The 21,813-nt window shown below is 37.6% G+C and overlaps 1 protein-coding gene and 1 pseudogene across 1 annotated transcript; both read left to right on the top strand.

Moving 5' to 3' along the window:
• Positions 1 to 395: 395 nt before the first annotated feature.
• On the top strand, positions 396 to 3,609 carry LOC18104504 (ketol-acid reductoisomerase, chloroplastic-like; annotated as a pseudogene).
• Positions 3,610 to 11,392: 7,783 nt separating this feature from the next.
• On the top strand, positions 11,393 to 21,813 carry LOC18104503 (exocyst complex component SEC6). The gene is made up of 25 exons (XM_024584106.2): positions 11,393 to 11,685; positions 11,770 to 11,808; positions 11,901 to 11,989; positions 12,106 to 12,196; positions 12,404 to 12,493; positions 12,615 to 12,694; positions 13,165 to 13,257; positions 14,195 to 14,221; positions 14,706 to 14,813; positions 14,978 to 15,116; positions 15,202 to 15,246; positions 15,772 to 15,827; positions 16,436 to 16,544; positions 16,786 to 16,926; positions 17,039 to 17,218; positions 17,612 to 17,695; positions 17,795 to 17,881; positions 18,104 to 18,148; positions 18,907 to 18,985; positions 19,651 to 19,720; positions 20,380 to 20,467; positions 20,590 to 20,679; positions 20,820 to 20,936; positions 21,175 to 21,237; positions 21,437 to 21,813. Exons 1-25 carry the CDS (start codon positions 11,557 to 11,559, stop codon positions 21,566 to 21,568), a joined length of 2,271 nt encoding a protein of 756 aa, XP_024439874.2. The 5' UTR covers positions 11,393 to 11,556; the 3' UTR covers positions 21,569 to 21,813.

Below are 21,813 nucleotides of genomic sequence, written 5' to 3'. Positions count from 1 at the left end.
AATTTTTACTAAAAAAAGATCATAAAAAATTGAAAAAATAACTTTAAAAGTACAAAATTGGATTAAAAAGAACTGACTTAACTTGATAGACATATAATTTGAATAATAAAAGGTGAGTCAATTTAAGTTAACTTGTAAAATATATAACTAGGATAATGAAATCAGGATAACTTAATAGAAAAAAATAATAATAAAATATAAAGCTAATTTTTTAAAGGAAACTAATGTTAAAAAAGAAAATTAAAAAAGAAAATAAATAAAAAATTAACTTAACTTAGAAGGAGAGAGAAAAAAAAAATACCACTAGTACTAAACTGCCTATTCTACATTGTTACGTGAAACGTTACGATGTGTTTAATGACACGATGGAAAAGCAAGTTTAACTACCAGGATATGCCGCACATGCCTCCCAAAAAACACGGGTATCTCCCACGGGCTATGCACGGGACAAGAGACGTCCATCTTCAAGAAGGAGAAGATCTCCCTTGCTGGCCATGACGAGGTATTTCACTTCATTTCTCTTTGAATTAATGTCATATAGTCAGATAATTAGCCATGACGAGGTATTTAATTTGTTCTTTTAGTTTGTTTTCTGTTGATCGGGGTGGTTGGTCTTCACCTGTATTAGTAAGAGAAATGAAGAGTCAAGAATATGACTTCCTTCATAGGCAATTAAACGCCATTTTGCTTCATATTTTTTTCAGATTGCTGATCTATAGTAACCAAAAAAATAAGCTTAGAGAAGAGCATCTTAATTACGAGTTACCTAATAATTATGCTTCTTTTTTTTTTCTTTTGAAGTTGATGAATGCCTTTTGTATTTTCAGTCTAATATTTGTCAATCATCACTTTCTCTCTATTTCTTTTCCTTTCAACGTTTCTAATCTTATCTTGTACAGCAGGCAGACAATTATGAGAAAGTATTTTCCTGCATGAAGCCGAACAGCATACTTGGGATTTCCCATGGATTTCTTCTTGGGCATTTCATGAAGTCGATTGGTCTCGACTTCCCAAGAACATTAGCGTAATTGCTGTTTGTCCCAAGGGAATGGATCCATCTGTTAGAAGACTCTATGTTTAAGGCAAAGAGATCAATGGTGCTGGAATTAATTCAGGTTTTGCTGTCCACCACGTAATCTCTCCCCCTCTCTTTCTCTCTCTCACACAGGCATGCAGGCGTCAAAAACACTAAAGTTTTGTTGCGTGCATTGGGGTTGATCTCATTTCTACGACTGTTAGGAGTTATTGTTTACTGTATTTACGGGATATTGATGGTAGAGCCACGGATGTTGCTTTGGGATGGTCAGTTGCTCTTGGTTCGCCTTTCACGTTTGCTACTACACTGGAACAGGAGTACAAGAGTGACATCTTCGGGGAGTGGGGTGGGTGTATCTCACATTCTTATTTTGTTTTGTTTCTGATGTTGAACTCCTGACTTCTGCAATTTATTATTTGTAGGCATTTTACTTTGTGCCGTGCATGGTATTTGGTATTGTGGAGTCATTATTTAGATGGTACACTGAAAATGGAATGAGTGAAGATGAGGTTTGCAAGAACACTGTTGAGAGCATAACAGGAATTATATCGAAGACCATCTTAACTGAGGTTCTTTGTTACGAAATTTTGGAATTCATATATCTCTTGCGTATCTCTCTCAGCATGTATATATTCCTGCATTAACGTTTCATTATTTGGGGAAGACAACAATGGTTAATTAACATGTTTGTCTTGTAACAGGGAATGCTAGCTATATATAGTTCCTTATCTGAAGAAAGCAAGTTGGAGTTTGATATTGTGCTTCATATTATCCTTGCATGGACATCTTGTATGAATGCTATGAAGATGTACGTAGCCTTTGGCAGTGAGATTCGCAGTGTTGTCAAGGCTGGGCGACGCTTCTATGTATGTTCATTTTCTCATCAGTTCCGCTGCCAAACCGGCAGCGACGTCATCTATTCCCTCTGCATTTCTTTTTAAAGTCAATGATCTCAATTTACCTTGTAGATTGTGAAATGGATTTAAGCTCTCTTTTTTTAATGTGATTGCGATATTGATTTTCTTTGCTTGTTCATTTTACAGGAAAAAGATGGTCTACCAGCTTTTCCAATGGGTGAAATTGATCAGACACGGATGTGGAAGGATGGGGAGTGAGTTCGATCTACCCGACCAGCAGGGAATTTGGGTCCATTGTATCCTTTTACTGCTGGTGTCTATGTGGCATTGATGATGGCCCAGGTATGAGTCTCCCTTGATGGGTAAATGGGAATATAAAAATGCTTACCTTAATTGGAACTATGCTTCTATTTAATAAAGGTCGGACATGGAGCCAAGTCTATTCCATTTTGGAAGTTGGGAATTAACGAACCAGCAAATAGTTTATTCTATGAAAGTTTAATGGAGTTTGGTCCATTGGAACAGGAAAGAGGTTTCTAGGAAATGGTGTTTCAATGCTTCATTTCTCTTTTATGTGTATGTCTAATGCATCCTTCTTTATATTCCAGATTGAAATCTTGAGGAAGAAGGGGCACTCATACTCTGAGATCATTAACGAAAGTGTGATCGGGTCTGTGGATTCCTTGAATCCATTTATCCATGCCCGTGCTTGGAGTTTCTTTTACGGTCGCCAACAGCTCAACCACTGCAAGATTGGGATCAATGACATGGGCTCTTTGTTGTATTAAACTCAATCAATCTAGAAGGTCAAGGAAGGCAACCACCGGCCAGCCAGCCACCAGCTGTGACCGACCAGCCGCCAGCCACCAGCCGCAGCCGCCAGCCGCCTTCACACCATTGGCCGCCAGCCGCCTTCACACTTGAAGGTTGAATTATCTTGTTTTGAATTCGTGTATAAATAGCAAGCTGAGCTTATGCTATTATGTGTGGAGAGAATAGAGAGAAACACTAGAGAGAAAGAGAGAGGGCGTGTATTAAGCTTTTTGTGTTTGTAAGCTATTTGTTTTTTGTAATAAAACTTTGTGTTTTATCCCCTCCGAGTGTTTCAAGGCCACCACCAGTGGTTTCTCCCACCAACAATTGGTATCAGAGCTTATGGTTTAAAGTGGTGTTTGATTTTTTGCTCAAAAATGAAAGTTGTCAAAATTATGTTTTGACCATACCATTGTGTAGAAAAGGCAAGAGGACAATTACCCACATAAATGGCAAAGGGGGTGATTGTTGGAATATTGCCAATTATGTGGCTGCCATTGTCAAAGAAGATGGCTGCCATGTGAGAGTCAAAGAGGGCTGCTAGTGCAGCATTTGCAGCCCCTTGACATTGTCAAAGAAGGAGGCTACAATGGTGGGTTGTTGGTGGCAGCCAACAACCATTGTCCAATGTCAAAGTTTGGTAAGTTTGGCAGCCACCATTGTTGACAAAGGAGCAAGAGGAGCTGTCATTGAAGCCTATAAATAGACACCAAGAGTGCAGCATAAAGAGAGAGAGAGTCTTGTAGTAGAGCTACAAAAGAGAGAAGAAGAGAGAAAGAAAGAGAAGGGCTGCCACTAGCAGCCCTGCTGCCATATGCAGCTGCTGCCCTATGTAGCAATGAGAGATGGGAGTTGAGTGGATGTGATCCTCCTCCGTGTGTTGTATTCTTTCTCTATCTCTAATAATATTGATCTCTCCCGTGGATGTAGGCGATTAGCCGAACCACGTTAAATATTGTGTCAGTATGCTTAGCCTCCTTTAAGCAATGATCATGAACACCACCGTTCCGCATGGGGAGCAGGAATCCCCAACAATTGGTATCAGAGCCCCGTTCGTCAGAAAACAGAAGTGTTTTTGGGAGATATCCGAATTTTCAAAGTTGTCATAAACAAGTTTTGATCATTTCACCGTGTAGAGCTCATCAATACGAACTCACTGCCGCAAACATCAGCTCAATCGGACACCGGGGTAAGCCACACGCGCCGCCTGAAGATCCGGTGACTGTAGCCCAGTCGCACCCACGCGCGCCAAAGGTAGACGACGAGTGACGTCCACGCGCGCCATATTCGAGCCGTTAAGCCGCGCCGAGCCGAGCCGCAAGCCAAGCCTCCAGCCGCGCCGAAGAATATTCCCAAGAATATGCCCTTTTCAAGCCTAGCCGCTAAGCCGAGCCGCTATTAGCCGAAGCCGAACCGATAGAATATTCCACAGAATATTCCCGGTTCAACCCCAGCGAACCGCCGACGCCCAGAATTGGTTTTTTGACCGGTTCACCCATTTTCGGACCTGATTTCTACAAAGTCAGACCGGTTCCCGACTATTTCGACCATTCCGGATCGATCTACAGTGTCCGTTTTTCAGAATTCAACTCCCAGAAGGAGATATAGTCATTCCAAGAGCAAAATGACTACAGAAAGTACACAAACACTCATCCCGAAGCTGACCAAAGACAACTATGATAGTTGGTGCATCAGATTAAAGGCATTCCTTGGTTCACAAGAGTGTTTGGAGATTGTACACTATGGTTATGATGAACCAGAGTCTAAAGAAGAAGAAGATGCTTTACAAGAGGCACAGAAGCAAGCCCTGAAAGTCAACAGAAAGAAGGACAACAAAGCAAAGACCATCATCTACCAAGGTCTTGATGAAGATACATTCGAGATCATAGCTTCCGCTGAAACATCACATGATATATGGGAGGCTCTCCAACAAAAATACAAAGGTGCTGACAGAATCAAGAAGATTCGTCTTCAATCTTTTCGAGGTGAATTTGAGTTATTGCAAATGAAGTCCTCGGAATCTATTTCTGATTATCACACAAGGATTATGGTGATAGTCAATCAGATGAGGAGAAATGGAGAAGCCATCGTCGATTCTCGAATTACTGAGAAAATTTTGAGATCCCTAGATCCAAAATTTGATTTTGTTGTTGTCGCTATTGAAGAGTCCAAGGAAGTGGACAAGTTGACAGTGGATGAACTTATGAGTTCTTTGCAAGCTCATGAGCAGAAGATTGTAAAACGAAATGGAGATAAGGCCATCGAGCATGCCTTACAAGCAAAGCTGTCTCTCAAGGACAGATATGAGCAAGGGGAGACTTCAACAAGTGGATATACCACTCAAGCAGGAAGTCAACAATCCAGAGGAGGATTCCAGAGATTCCAAGGAAGAGGTTCTTGGAATACAAGTTTCAGAGGAAGAGGTGGTAGAAACACCACCAGAGGAGGTCGAGGACAACAAGCATTCACTCCTAGAGGAAGAGGAGGCGGTTACAATAACCGTGACAAGAGGAATATCCAATGTTATAGTTGCAATCAATTTGGGCACTATAGCACTGAATGCAGAAGGAAAGCTCTGTTAGAGATACGTGAGCAAGCCAACTATGCAGAGAAGGATGACAGAGAAGAAGCTGCATTTCTTGTCCAACAAGAACTTGGCGAGAAACAGGAAAATATATGGTATCTAGATACTGGAGCCAGCAATCACATGTGTGGCTACCGAGAGTTATTTAGTGATCTAGATGAGACCAAGCAAGGTCTAGTTACTTTTGGAGATACCACAAAGGTTCCATTCAAAGGTAAAGGCAGCATCCCAATCAAGTTGAAGAACGGCAATTCCAGCTACATCGCCAATGTTTATTATGTCCCAGCCATAAAGCAGAACCTGATCAGCTTAGGTCAACTTTTGGAGAGAGGATATACTTTTTACTCGAAGAATTGTCATCTGACAATTAGAGACAACAATTGGAGATTAATGGCCTATGTGAAAATGTCCAAGAATAGGATGTTTCCTTTGAACATCCAGTATGATGCAGCAAGGTGTTTGAGTGCCATCACCAACAGTGAAGAATGGCTTTGGCACCTGAGGTTTGGACATCTGAATTTCACGAGCTTGAAGATGCTAGCAAGCAAGAAGATGGTCAAAGGTTTGCCTCACATTGATCATCCAGATGAAGTCTGTGAAAGTTGTGTCCTCAGCAAACATCACAGATCCAGTTTTGCCAAAGAAGTCAACTGGAAAGCAAAGAGGCCACTGGAGTTAGTACACACAGATGTGTGTGGCCCAATAACGCCTATGTCGACTGGACAAAATAGGTACTTCCTCACTTTTATTGATGATTTTAGTAGAAAGATGTGGATATACTTTCTGAAGAGGAAGTCAGAAGTATTCAATTGTTTTAAAGATTTTAAAGCAATTGTGGAGAAGCAAAGTGGCTACATGATCAGAACAGTGAGATCTGATCAAGGTGGAGAATATACAGCAAATGACTTTGAAGCCTATTGTACACAACAAGGCATCAGACATCAGACAACACCAGCTTATACACCACAGCTGAATGGTGTAGCTGAAAGAAAGAATCGCACGATTCTTGACATGGCAAGAAGTCTGCTCAAAGCAAAGAAGTTGCCCAAGCAATACTGGGCTGAAGCTGTATCATGTGCAGTGTATCTACTAAATCGCTGCCCAACCAGAAGTTTGCAAGGAGTCATTCCAGAAGAAGCATGGAGTGGTCATAAACCAAGTGTTACTCATCTACGAGTCTTTGGTTGTGTGGCATATGCAAAGATCCCAGATGCAAGAAGGAGAAAGCTCGATGATAAAAGCGAGAGATGCATCTTTGTGGGATATGGTGAAAGAAGGATGGGATACAAGCTGTATAATCCCATCACGAAGAAGGTGATTATGAGTAGAGATGTTATCTTTGAAGAAGATAAATCTTGGGAATGGACTGATAATAAAGAAGCAGTCAGATGGATCAACATTGATTTGATCCTTGAAGGTGAAGAAGTACCAACAGTACTTGTCGAAGAACCGATTGTGCCAGCAGCTGAACCACAAAGTCCGGTACACAGATTCCCTGTATTCAACAGGAGGAACACACCAGGAGCATCATCATCAACACCAGCAGCAGCATCCTCGTCAGAAGGACCAAGAAGGATGAGAAATCTTGAAGAGTTGTACGATACCACTCAGGTCATGGAAGATACAACTCTGTTTTGTTTCTTTGCAGATAGTGACCCACTAAGCTTCGATGAAGCTATCACAGAAGAGAAGTGGATAGAAGCAATGGATGAAGAAATACATGCCATTGAGAAGAATGATACCTGGAAGCTGACTTATCTACCAGAAAACAAGAAAGCAATAGGTGTCAAATGGGTTTACAAGACAAAGAAAAATGCAAAAGGAGAAGTGCAAAGATACAAAGCCAGATTAGTGGCTAAAGGCTACAAACAGAGAGAAGGCATTGACTATGGAGAAGTATTTGCTCCAGTAGCCCGGCTAGAGACAATCAGACTGATGATCTCACTAGCTGCACAACATAGATGGAAGATCTATCAACTCGATGTGAAGTCAGCATTTCTGAATGGCTTCCTAGAAGAAGAGATCTATGTTGAACAACCACTTGGATACATTGAAGCTGAAAATAAAGGCAAAGTATACAAGTTGAAGAAAGCTCTCTACGGTTTGAAGCAAGCTCCGCGTGCTTGGAATACCAGAATTGACAGGTATTTTCAAGATAATGGATTTGAGAAATGTCCATATGAACACGCCATATATGTGAAGAAAGGAGCAAATGGCAGCATCTTATTTGCGTGCCTGTATGTTGATGATTTGATATTCACCGGCAACAACCCTACCATGTTTGACGACTTCAAACAAAACATGGTACATGAGTTTGAGATGACTGACATTGGTCTAATGTCACATTTTCTTGGCTTGGAAGTAACGCAGAAAGAAGAAGGGATTTTTGTATCCCAAAGCGGTTACGCCAAAGATATTCTTGAAAGGTTCAAGATGGAAAGCTGCAATCCGGTATCAACTCCAGTTGAGAATGGAGTGGAATTGAGGAAGAGTAAGGTTGGAAATGTTGATCCAACTTACTTCAAAAGCTTAGTAGGAAGCTTAAGGTACTTGACATGTACCAGACCGGATATACTCTACGGAGTCGGACTCGTCAGCAGATACATGGAGACGCCAGACCAGTCTCATTTGAATGCAGCCAAGAGAATTCTTCGCTACATCAAAGGCACAATGAATGAAGGTATGTTTTATACCTCAAGTAAAGACTTTAATCTTGTAGGCTACTCGGATAGTGATTGGGGTAGAGATTTGGATGAAAGGAAAAGCACAACAGGGTTTGTCTTTTTCATGGGAGACACATCTTTCACATGGTCATCCAAGAAGCAATCGATTGTAACATTATCAAGCTGTGAAGCTGAGTATGTTGCTGCCAACTCAGCCGTATGCCACTCAATATGGTTAAGGAATATGCTGAAGTTTTTGGGATTTCCTCAAGAAAATCCTACGGGGATTTATATTGACAATCGATCAGCAATCGCATTGGCAAAGAACCCAGTGTATCATGAGAGGAGCAAACACATTGATACACGTCATCACTTTATCCGGGAACATGTGAAGAATGAAGAAGTCCAACTGATATCTTGCAACACAAATGATCAAGTTGCTGACATCTTCACAAAGCCATTAAAAGGAGAAGTATTTATCCGATTAAAGTTCATGCTTGGCATGACATCCCTCGATTAAGTTTAAAGGGGAGATTTGTTGTATTAAACTCAATCAATCTAGAAGGTCAAGGAAGGCAACCACCGGCCAGCCAGCCACCAGCTGTGACCGACCAGCCGCCAGCCGCCTTCACACCATTGGCCGCCAGCCGCCTTCACACTTGAAGGTTGAATTATCTTGTTTTGAATTCGTGTATAAATAGCAAGCTGAGCTTATGCTATTATGTGTGGAGAGAATAGAGAGAAACACTAGAGAGAAAGAGAGAGGGCGTGTATTAAGCTTTTTGTGTTTGTAAGCTATTTGTTTTTTGTAATAAAACTTTGTGTTTTATCCCCTCCGAGTGTTTCAAGGCCACCACCAGTGGTTTCTCCCACCAACACTCTTCGCTTTGACTATATCCTCACCCAGCAGGCATTGATAGCGGTAGACAATGGTCCGCCCATCAGCAGCAACTTTCTATCTGATCCAGTGCATGCATGGTGCTTTTCAAGTCTGTTCCCAGTTGAGACCAGCAGTCGACATTTCAGTGCCACCAGATGCTGACTTTGTGCGACCTGAATTACGTCAATCTAGCAACTGAGGTCGGGAAGGGGAAACTTCTGCGTGAACTAGGCTAGGGGAGTTTTTCCATGTAAGTTGAGGGACAAGCATGTATTTATTTATATTCTAGTCTTTTGGAACCTTTCATAGGGTACGTTATATCAGCATTCTACCCTTTTTTCCCTCTCTCTATCTCAAATCAGTAGTGGAATATCAAGAATGCTTAATCTTCTGAGACATCCAAGAAAAACAGACATAAAAAACGAGGGATGTCTATTTGATTACAGACATTTGATATGTTTTAATGTATCCTATGTAAGATTAATTATGAGTTGGGTAAGAGTCTTGTATTGCTATGTTGAGCATCGAATCTTTTTGGAAAGATGAATGAATCTGCTTGCAAGATGAAGAGTTTTGCTTAGATAATTAAGTTCATGATAGTCAAAAGACCTCTGCATGAACTAGCCGTTTGTTCTTATAGTGCTATCGGGGCAGTTCAATCGTTTCATGCACGTAAAATAACAAAGAAAGAACTCATCTCAATACACTTTCACAATCCAAAAATTTATCTGGGCACTGACTCAATACCTAACAACAGCATCACCGTAGGTATAAATATGGTGCCACAAGCTCCAGTAAAGAACCCGCTCAAGTAAAATTCGAGCTCGAATCCCCCAGCATCATCGGCAACAGAATTTGGTTGGTTTGCAACGGCTTTCGCCAGTGCTGCCTCGCCGTTGGCTGGCACATCTTCTTAACCCTTTGTTTTGGCTGCGTATCCTGCTTCCTTCTCATTGTCTCATGTGCCGCTGGTTGCAAAGTAGTATCCACACCCATGCTCTCTACATAAACTTATGGCGTATCGTTGATTGTCCATAAGAACATATATATATATAATACCACCTAGCTAGGAGTATTATAAAGAGGTGTAAGAATTTTATCCAAAAACCTAGTCACCATGTTTTCCACGGAGGATCATCATTTTAGGCATCAAATATTAATGTTCCGATTACCTAAAGGAATTGATTTGCTAAATTAATGAAACCTTTCCTTGAATATCCTAAATGTATCTCTCGCCAGCCTACAAAAGCCAAGCAAGAACCTGTAATCCTTGTCAAAACGTTTCATTCTTTACATTTTGTAATTTTTCACTTGATAAGTACATCGAGAAGGAGAGATGACGACAGACAGTGAGAAGCATGATCAGGATTTCCCATCAGAACTTTCTGTTTCTGCGGTCATATGTTGGATTCTTGCAGCTTTTGGTTGCTTCATGTTCGGTTATGATATTGGAATTTCAGGTATCAGTCATTAAGAAAAGAAGAGAAGAGAAGTGTGTAACCAAATACATTATTACATTGTAATTATTAACAAAGAAAATAAGTTTAAAAAAAAATAAGAGTTAATCTAGATGATCATCCTGATATATGATCTAGATCTTTTTTTTTAATCGAGTTTGATAATAATAATAATAATAATTATTTTTATTCATATATTGACTCGGTTAACGTGAGTTGAACCCGTAACCCAAGTTTTGCTTTAGGTTGACTCTCGGGTCAATCGGGTTTTAAAACTATGATCATAACCATTTTTATTTTTAAATTGATCCTTTTAACCTGTGACCCGGACCTTACTCAGGGTTGACCCCGAGTCAGGTCTTAAAGTTATGATTATAATTGATTTTATCCTTGCATTGACCCAAGTTGACTCTCCTAATCAGTGACTCGGGTCTTGTCTCAAATCAACTCTTGAGTCAAGTTTTAAAACTATAATAATAACTATTTTTATTATTTAACTCAGGTTAACTTGAATTTGCCCTCCTGAATTGTGACTTAGGTTTTGTCTTAAAATAACTTTATATATTTTAGTTGAGTTTTAAAATTATAATCATAACTATTTTTATGCTTATATATCTTACTTAAATAATTTTGAAATTGAGAATTGTTTACAAAGTTATTTTTAACATTAAATAATAAATATTATATGTAGAGACATGCATATTCTTATGTATTTCCAAACAAAAATTACAAAATTCACTCTAAAATTGTTTTAGAAACAAACTTATTTTTATGTTTTTATATATATTTCATTAAACAAATATTTTTTTTTTCGTCGCTTATGTTATTAGAGCTCATTTAATATTATGATAATAATTATTTTTTAAAATATTTTTTATTTAGAAATGTATTGAAATAATATTTTTTTTATTTTTTTAAAATTTATTTTTAATATTACAACATCAAAATAATATGAAAAAAATAAAAAAATATTTTTTAAAAAAATATTTTAAAACCCAAAAATAATAAACGGCCTATTCTATTGGATAGTAACGAAACAATGGCTAGATGCTCAAAGAAAATTTAAAAAGAACGCGGCTCTCACCCAGCGACAAGTCGCGAGTCGTCCACATATGAAATGTCAAAATACGTGTCGTTCACTTCTCGCAAAGTCAAATCCAATTTTCTTCCGTCTCCGTCCTCTCCATCTGAAAGTAACAAAAGAATTCAATTCCTAAGCCAAATTTCCGTTACTTTGCGTGTAAATCTGTATTATAGAAATCCAAAATGATGGCGGAGGATCTGGGCATCGAAGCGAAAGAAACCGCCGTGCGTGAGGTGGCGAAGCTGTTACCGCTTCCAGAACTCTTGCAATCCATTGTTTCTATCAAAACCGATTACATTACCCGCCAACAAGTAACTTCAATTCACTCCTTTTATCTCTCAATTTTTTTATGGATCTCAATTCAATTAAATTGCTATTATTTTTTGGTTTTTTAGGCTAATGACGCGCAACTTAGTACAATGGTAGCAGAGCAGGTACACTTTTTATAGATTTAATTAATTATTGCTTGTTGATTTTATTTTGTTTTGTTTTATTTTAAAATAATTTTGATAATGTGAAAGTGCAGGTGGAACAAGCACAATCTGGATTGGAATCGCTGTCCTTGTCGCATAAGACGATAAATCAGCTACGAGAGAACTTCATTTCTATTGAAAAGTATGCTCTTATTTTAAAAAAATATATATATTAATGACAAATGCTTGTGCATTCTTTTTAATTTTTTTCTATGGTTTGATTTAATAGTTATAATAATTGATTTAATTTTGTGCTAGGTTATGTCAAGAATGTCAAACTTTGATTGAGAATCATGATCAGATAAAGCTACTTAGCAATGCAAGGAATAATCTAAATACTACCTTGAAGGTCGGTGCCATCTTTTCACCTCTTAGATTTTTCGAAGTCATTGCTTGTGATTAGTGTGACAAATGAGTGTGTTATCTTGAGTTGATATGATATTTGAGCTCTTATAAGCTGTATGTTCTGATGCCTGAAGCTTCAGCTAATATGAGTATGCTGATTTTATTATTTGCTCCACGGTTACTTTTTGGCTTACCTCTTGATTCTATGTAGGATGTTGAGGGTATGATGTCAATATCTGTTGAAGCAGCAGAGGCACAGGATTCGTTGAGTGATGATAGAGAAATTGTTAATACGTACGAGGTAGAGCTGAGTTCTTTATCTTGTTGAGTTGTAAGTTGAATATATATATATATATATATATATATATCATGAATGTGTAGTTATAACTTGGTTGATAACTTTTTTTGTTAATTTGTCGTAGAGATTAACTGCACTTGATGGGAAGCGAAGGTTTGCATTAGCAGCTGCTGCATCTCACAAAGAGGAGGTTGGAAGATTAAGGTCCATATCTTCCTCTTCAAGTTAATTTTGATGAAGCACAACAAATTACTACTATTAAAGAGAAAATAAATAGCACCTAAGTTTTGGCTTGGCTATGAGTTCCTGTACATTTGTTTGACATTGTAGCTGATAAAAACTACAAGTAGTTATAAATATTTGGACTTCAAAGAAAAATGTTTAACCCCTTGTGATGCCAGCCTTTGAATTATACACAAGAGATTGGAATTTGATGACAACCTCATGACCCACCTCTCTGTTATAACTCTTTTCCATTTACTTTTTCCTGAAATAAAAATTCTAATGTTTGACACTTTGACTTTGGCTCAACCATGAAGCTCTGTCTCACTTGGTGGTAATGTTGATGCAGCAGAACCTTTATAATTGATATATTTCTTTTTTCTCTTGGTTTGTGTGTGCTTTTTATAGTTTGGGGTTCAATGAATTGATTTATTTTTATGTGCAATGATCAGAGAATATTTCGAAGACGTAGATCGGACATGGGAAACCTTTGAGAAGACTTTATGGGGACACGTTTCCAACTTCTTTAAACTTTCTAAAGAGAGGTACACCCCTTATTTTCTCGTGAAGTTTTTGATAGTGGCTATATGAAAAGTTTGTCTAGTTCTTGGAGCCACATTTGACAAGGCCTTACTGATGTTCTCTCAGTCATCCTACCTGTACAAACTGTATATTTAATCTGAGAAATCAATCAAAACAGTGGTGTAAATGTTTTATGGGTGGTGATAATAATTAGTGTGCCTTCTGATCATCATTTTGCAAAAGAAACCTTAACCCACCTTTTCTCTCAATAGAAACACCACCCCGGGCGATCATCCAGGAGCATTGAGGTTTGTTTGAAGTAAGCTATTTTTTTTTTCAGAGAAGGCCACATTCCTTGATAAAAGCCTTTTGCTCAACTGGTTCAAACATGTTAACTAAACCCACTCCCCTTAGTCGAGTGAGAGGTCTCACTTCAATCTGGGATTTTGGGGGGGGCTAGAGAATTTGCCACCAGTAACCTCCAGAGAACCAAAATTAAAAATCTTAACGATGGCAAATGGAACCCATTCTGCTGATAATACCACAGTATCTACTTGTAGGCTTTCAGCCTCAAAGAGCTAAAATTATGATACCTAGCATTAAGTAGTTGATCCTAATGGTACAAGAGTAAATGCCGTATTGCCTGCTCATTAACAAATGTGAAAATGTTTGTTGATTAGACAAACACATGTATGAGAGAGAACAGAGTGACTGGGGTTGAGACTATTTTGCTTGATTCCTGATCCTTGTGGTATCCTGGAAATACAAAGCAAAATGATTGTTCTTGAGGATTTAATGTATATAGATCTTCTGTATAATAAATAAATTGCCCATATAATTCTTTTCATTTATTAGTTCTGTTACTCTTTGCTATAGAACACAATATATGTTATATTGACCTTGTGGTTCTCCTCCAATGCTAAACTCTATTAATTGTGCCTTTTCGTTCTACTTTCACAGCCCACAAACACTGGTTCGTGCTTTAAGGTATGTTTCTGACAAGTCTTTCAGGCTTCTCTCTTTTGTACTTAGGCTGCTGCATATCAAAATGTCCTCTCTTTCATGTTCTTAAAGAAGTTGTCATCTATTAGTGGCAAAACATTAGTTACTTATTGAAGGTTCCAATAACTTTGAGGTTTTGTATCATGTAAGATGATGATAGGAGATCTGGTAACTAGAGATAGCATTCTTTTATAACCATTTTGTTTGTAACAGAATCCTTGCTATGATATGAGTCCATTTTGTTTAGTCAACCGTTACTAGCATGATGAAGAGAGAGAGCATGCTGTGAATACATTAGTTGCTTGTTTCTCTTCCAAATGGTTTGATATGGCTTTTGATTCAACAAATGATGGTGAAATAATGAAATGTGAAACTTCATGTCCTGTATGTTGAAAATTTATGACATGCTTGTTTGTCTTAATTCAGTATATATTTGAAAGGCTACTGTGTCCCCTTTTCCTTTTTCTAGGGTTGTCGAAATGCAAGAAATTCTTGATGAACAAGTTGCTGAGGAGGCAGCTGAGGCTGAGGGAGGTGGTGCAATGGCAACTGTTGCAAATCCTCGCAGATCTTCCAAGTAACTTGAGTCTCATCTGTTTGTGTTTATATTTTGTTTAAATTCTGAATTACTTTTTCCACCAATGATTTTGTATTTATTTTATCCATTTGTATTTCATGCTGCATTCACCTTTGTTCCACAAAGTTTACATCACTAACAGAAAGTTTACTTGTGAACCGCAGAAAATCCACCACCACAGCAGTTTCTTCCGAAAACCTCACGCAACAGAAGTTGAAGATTCAGGGGAAAGGGTTTAAGGATAAATGCTATGAGCATATAAGAAAGTCAGTTGAAAGACGGTTCAACAAGCTACTAACAGAGGTGTGCTTCTTTTGAATAATGTTTCACTCGATATAAAATTCACTTCTGATGCTGTATATGATTGATAATGGTATTTGTTCATCAGCTTGTACTTGAAGACCTCAAAGCTGCCTTAGAAGAAGCTCGAACAGTATGTACAAGTGATATCTCCAATTCGCAACTATTTAATTTTCCCTGTTCCTTGAGATTGGAAAATTTTATACTCTGTTTTTTATTTAATTTAAATGATTTTCATTTGATACACAAAGGTCTTGAATAAAAAAGCCATGAGATATAATAAAGCTACTATTATGAAATTTTAAGAAAATCTGAACCGGGAAAAGGATTGTTTTTTTGTCCCCCACACAGCATTTTGTCTGTGTGTGCAAGCATGTGTGTATGATTGCCTCTGTTCTTCTGCTTGTGCATGTTTTCACCATTGTGCTGGGAGTAGCATTTATTGCATTTGAAAGAGAAAATAGATAGAGTCGATTGCATTTTTGGATTTCATGTCTGCCGTATTGTTTTATTACTATATTTTTTCTTTAAAGTGCTTTTGTGGCTGCTTTTGGCATTACTTTGCTTGTGAGTGAATTTTAGTTTATAATCTATCCAGAGCTGTTGATACTGCATCATATTGATCAATAATTTTTATTTTTATTTTTTTGACATTTAGATTGGTGAAGAGCTTGGTGATATTTATGACTATGTAGCCCCATGTTTTCCCCCAAGGTAAGGCCTGTGCTAAACCTGCTTCCTTTTGTTAATTTATCTGGACATATGCAGAATTTAGTCGTTTGATTTGAGAATCAAAGTTTCTCTCATTTTTTATTCATCAATCTCAACTATTGCACGATATCTTTGTGCTGCACAATGCAATGGTTCTATATGGAAGCCTCAGTATGCTTGGTGCTATTTCCTCTGGATGTTATGCTCTAATAGTCACCCTTAATGAAGTATCCATTTTTTCTAGTTATTAGTAACAGATAGATGTGAAATTGTGGGTTGCTTTATAAGTTTCCTAGTGGTTGTAAACTGGTCCTTTGAGTCAGCTTCTGTTTCAATTGGATAGCCTAAATAGGAACTCATGTCTTTATTGGAGAGTATGATGCACTTAGATCAAACACTTCATCATCTGGTAATTTGTTTATTTTCTTGATCAACATTAGCACGTCTAAGAAACTGCTTTGCCTTGGACTGTGAAGAGCTTTAGTTGCATGAACAATTCTGCTATTTTTTCTCCAGAAACCTTTTTCTGGAGCAGAGCACCATCTTCTTGAAATAGGTTGTAATGTGGTCTAAGAACTTTGGGATATTAAGTTGATCTTTGATGTTTGCAGATATGAAATATTCCAACTCATGGTAAACCTCTATACCGAGAGGTTTATTCAGATGCTCAGATTGTTGAGTGACAGGGCAAATGAGTTATCAAATATAGAGATTTTAAAGGTATTCACCTGGTCAATAATGTGTTTGAAACACCTCATTTCATACCTATAAGAGCACCATATTGGAGGGTGACCCTTTGTCCCTTTGTATGGTGCTTTCTGACTTTATGTACAATTTTCTTTTATGAGAAAAGAAAGTCGATTTTCTTTTACCCAGATCTCATTTATTTTCACCCTAAGGTAATATTAGATGATTTCTTTCATGTAGATTAAGTGGGTTAATTTTGATTGTTTACAACTAGGTAACCGGTTGGGTGGTTGAATATCAAGATAATCTGGTTGGACTTGGCGTTGATGAGTCTCTTGCTCAAGTCTGTTCTGAGAGTGGTGCCATGGATCCCCTCATGAATTCATATGTGGAGAGAATGCAAGCTACAACAAGGGTAATGATATAAGATCCCATAGCTCTACTGTGCTATTTTGTATGGAATATGTATATTATTCAGCTTTGACCTTTTCTATTACTCATCTGATGCGTTTGCTCATATTTTTTAGAAATGGTACTTAAATATCCTAGAAGCTGATAAGGTACAGCCACCAAAGAAAACAGATGATGGAAAGCTATATACACCAGCTGCTGTTGATCTGTTTAGGATCCTTGGGGAGCAAGTTCAGATTGTTAGGGATAATAGCACAGATGTCATGCTATACAGGATTTCTTTGGCTATAATTCAGGCAAGTGTAGATAAATTCTGTAGAAATAATAGCTTCATTTTTTGTCACTTGGAATTGATTTCTGAGCTCGTTTGCATAAAAACTGGAAGAGAGTTTGACAGTATCTTGAAGAATATGGTAATACGTGGAACAATCCAGTTCACTTAATCGTTTTCAGCAGTGTCCCACTTGAGTCTTGCTTCTATGCCTTGATAATAGGACTTCTGGCACCATAGGGATGACTGTTTTTATTGTGAATTTGTGCAGTGGCATCTAGCTGCGCCTGCACTTGAGTGTGTATTTATGCTTCATACTAGTTCTGCATAAGTCTGCCCTCCCTCTTACTTTCTGACCATGTGCTTGATGTTGTTTTCTGTATCCACCATTAAAATTTCTGTTACTTGTGTTTTATAGGTGATGATAGATTTTCAAGCTTCTGAAAGGAAGAGGTTTCAGGAACCTGCTTCAGAAATTGGTTTGGAACCTTTTTGTGCAATGGTTTGTGGATTTTTTTTTCTGTGTGTTTTATGCAAGTATTTTGTCATGGTCGAGAGATAAGTTCCATTTTTGTTTGCCACTTGTTTTTGCTATGAACAGATAAATAACAATCTGCGATGCTATGACCTTGCAATGGAGTTGAGTAGCAGCACCATAGAAGCACTACCACAAAACTATGCTGAACAGGTTATTTATATGATTACTTTTTATTTGCTTCTGCTTCATCCATGTGTTTTCTTATAGGTATCTATGCCAAGATTTTCAGTTGCATTACTATATAATATGCTTGAAAACAACTATTCTAATTGCATAGTTGAAATTAAATATGTAGCTTAGCTTTTCTTCTTCTTCTTCTCCTTCTTCTTCTTCTTCATGTTATGAAATTTATTATCCTTGTCACTTTTGCAGGTTAATTTTGAAGATACTTGCAAAGGCTTCCTAGAGGTTGCGAAGGTATAAATAAATAATTGACAGTGGTTCCTCCTTTCTCTCTGCCTCTTTTGTTGTATTCAAATATCCTTCAAACTTCTTACTGATCATGTATAATATCCTTATCTTATTTAATATTGATTGGGCATGAGGTAATTTCATGTTGACCATCGACTCCAAGCATTATTCCCACTATATTTGATGGTTGATGAAATCAAAGACATACTTTATTTTCTGAGTTTTGGCTCTGCGTTATCTAACTTGAAGCAGAAATCTTTCATCAATTAATCAGTAGTTGTTGTTGTGTAGATAAAATTCTTCTGGGTTATGAGCAGTCTTGTGTGTGCATATTGATTTGGATTTGAAAACAGTAGAGATGGACAGTTTAGGACTTATGGTTATATGAGGCCTCTTTGATTTCTGACTTTTTTGGTGGCAAGATATTGCTTGTGAAATATGTGCAGAAACAAAACTGTGTGCATAAACCAAGAATTTACAGTGGTTTGCAGTAGGATAACTAGAGATTAAAGGGATGGATAAATGGAAACCTGAACGTGTATAAATGTGTTTTCATACTTTTTGTTGTGCTGGCTGTGAATTTCCAACCGCACCCTATGGATACTGCATGGAGCTTGGTCACTGCAAATGCTATTTTCTTCCACAATCCTGATGTTTGTGTTGTTGTAGCCAGTGGCCTTGCTTAGCATACTTTATCATTTTTATGGACATTCTTTTTATGAGATGATGATTAAGCTGATGCTCAATGTTCCCTTTGATGGTAGGAAGCTGTGCATCTAACCGTTAGGGTTATCTTTGAAGATCCTGGAGTGCAGGAGTTAATTGTCAAGCTTTATCATAAAGGTAAAGCAATGTTCAGATTTATCATACTCTATACTGTTAACTTAACAACTTGATATGTCATTTATGCTATCTGTGTTAAATAATGAGAACCAAGCTGACAAAATTTAAGCGCATGTTAACAGCCCAATACAATCACAATATCTAATTACAGTGATGTGGGACTACATAATAGCTTTTCTAGGACTACTTATTTTAGAAGGAAAAGGTTTTAATTTAATTCTAATATTTTAGTTTCCTTATGTTTCCTACTTTCATTTGGGGCTTGCCCATTCTATTTGTTTGGGTGCCTATAAATAAACACTACATGCAGGCATTCAGTTCTGAGGTTGAATTTTTGAATAAAATAAATTGAGTTTTCTTCAAGATAGAGAGTGTCTCTCTTTTATGTTGTGGTGGTTGTACACCATCCAGTGCTTAAATGAGTAATTGGCAGATGTCAGAAAGGGCATGATACTACCCTGGGAATACAATGCAAAAGGAGCATATATCACTAATGGATGATCTTGAAAAATATTAATGAAATGTTTCAAGTTTAACAACTAAAAGAACTTATGTTGATTTTATAGAATATTATCCAGAAATGTTGAAAGATATTAACTCAACCAATTTTCTTAATGCATTTGGCCCATCTAATATTGCCTCCAAGTGTTTACCTCATATTTCAGAGTGGTCTGAAGGACAGGTCACCGAGTACCTAGTTGCAACATTTGGTGATTATTTTGCAGATGTGAAGATGTAAGTTTGCTCGTTTGTCACCTTTCTTCCACTGCTTTTTCCCTTTGGGTGACATCTCGTGGGATGTGCTGCGCTTACATTTGCATGGAAATTTAACTTAATAGTTTCCACAAACAAATCATTTTAGTTCATGCTGTATTGCAGCTGAACGTACATAATACACTCCATTTGCTGTTGCATGTTCTTTGCATTTCCAAGGGAAAAGTCCAGGTTTATGATTTTTGTGTGGGAAAGTCCCAACTTTTATAGCCAAGGCTACTTAATTGTGATCCATGGTGTGTGTGGCAAATTGAATCAGGCATGCATCCTGGGTTTAGAAGCTGGGTTTCAGCCTGCTAATGGAAGGGGAAGTGTTAGAGGAATATCACAAGGTTTTAAATAACATGGTGTGCTTTCAAGAAACTACCTCTTGTCCGTGAGATACTGGAAAATCTTGAAGGGCTTTGCACTAACAGATTAGATAAACCCATATGATTAAAATAGTTTGCTTAGGTTTTCCTCTTATCTGGAAGTTGTTATCTCGAAATTTAAAACATGGATTTGGGTGTGTAAATTATTTCAACTACTGGCAACCACACATGCATATAGCTTTATTGATCTTGAATCTATAGTTTAAACAAGAAAAGCTGCTCTTATTTGTTTTATTTTTCTTACCTTAGGTATATTGAAGAAAGATCATTTAGGAGATTTGTTGAAGCTTGTCTTGAGGAGACAGTGGTGGTTTACGTGGATCACCTTCTGACTCAGGTTTTATTTCAACTATAAAGTTGAACCTTTTTATTCTTGGAAGATACTCCTGCATGTCCTCTCTCCCAGTGTCTTTCTATTTTAACATAATGTTCATTTGTAATGTGTTGTGATTGTTGTAGAAAAACTACATCAAGGAAGAGACGATAGAACGGATGAGGCTAGATGAAGAGGTTATTATGGACTTCTTCAGGGAGTATATTAGCGTGTCTGTAAGTAGCTGCTTCATGTAGAAACTTGCCTGGATTATTCTATGCTTACTATATTCGCAAGCAGTTTCTGTTGAGATTACCAACATTTTCTATCATCTTTTTGTTCTTTATTAATATTGATCAACTGACCTTTGTTGCAGAAAGTAGAAAGTAGAGTCAGGATACTGAGTGATTTGAAAGAACTTGCTTCAGGAGAGAGTTTGGATACCTTCACGCTTATCTATATGAATATTCTTGAACATCAACCTGACTGCCCGGTAAATGTTGCTTAATATTTCTTCTTTTGAGTGATTATATTGGTCCGATAATTATTCTTCTTATACTGCTGTGCACAAGTGGATCACCAGTTGTCAGTTGTATGATAGGCTAGGATAAAATAACGGGTCAGAGTTCAGTGATTTCTTGCAAAGCCATGGGCGGGAAAAAACAATGCAGTATAAATTTGAATTTTGTGATTAACCTAGTATCTGATTGTATCGTGCTTACGAATTGCAGCCCGAAGTAGTTGAAAAGCTTGTTGGACTGCGAGAAGGCATACCACGAAAGGATGCGAAAGAGGTGCGCGCAACCCTTGATATGGATCCAATGCATAACAGACACACTTAACGACAACAAACCTCAAATATTTCTTATATTTCTCCATTTTAACATGGGAATATCTCCACTTGCATCATATACCATGTTAGGACTAAACAAAATAATAATAATAATAATAATAATAATAATGAAGCTTATTTTCATGTTATTCCTTTCACAGGTTGTACAAGAGTGCAAAGAGATTTATGAGAATTCACTTGTTGATGGAAACCCCGCGAAGGCTGGTTTTCTCTTTCCAAAGTTGAAGTGCTTTGCAGCTTCCAAAGGATCTCTCTGGCGAAAGCTCACTTAATTTCGGTGCCGATGTGGGGGCAAAAAAAAACTGCTGTGAAGTTAATCGTCCATTGCAATGACCTGATGTATTCATTTTATTGATGGTAAATTTTGAGCTTCTATTTTCTTCTCTTATATTTATATATATAAAGCCAACCTATTCTTTTCTTTGTAATTATGTGCTTATAGATAGCACTGACTCTAAAGTGTTGGTGATCTCAAGTCACTGTTTTTGACGAAAAGAAAGAGTAAAAAGTTCTACAA

Source organism: Populus trichocarpa, chromosome 13 (genome assembly GCF_000002775.5).
Source record: "Populus trichocarpa isolate Nisqually-1 chromosome 13, P.trichocarpa_v4.1, whole genome shotgun sequence".
NCBI lineage: Eukaryota > Viridiplantae > Streptophyta > Magnoliopsida > Malpighiales > Salicaceae > Populus > Populus trichocarpa.
This window is presented reverse-complemented; position numbering and strand designations above follow the sequence as displayed.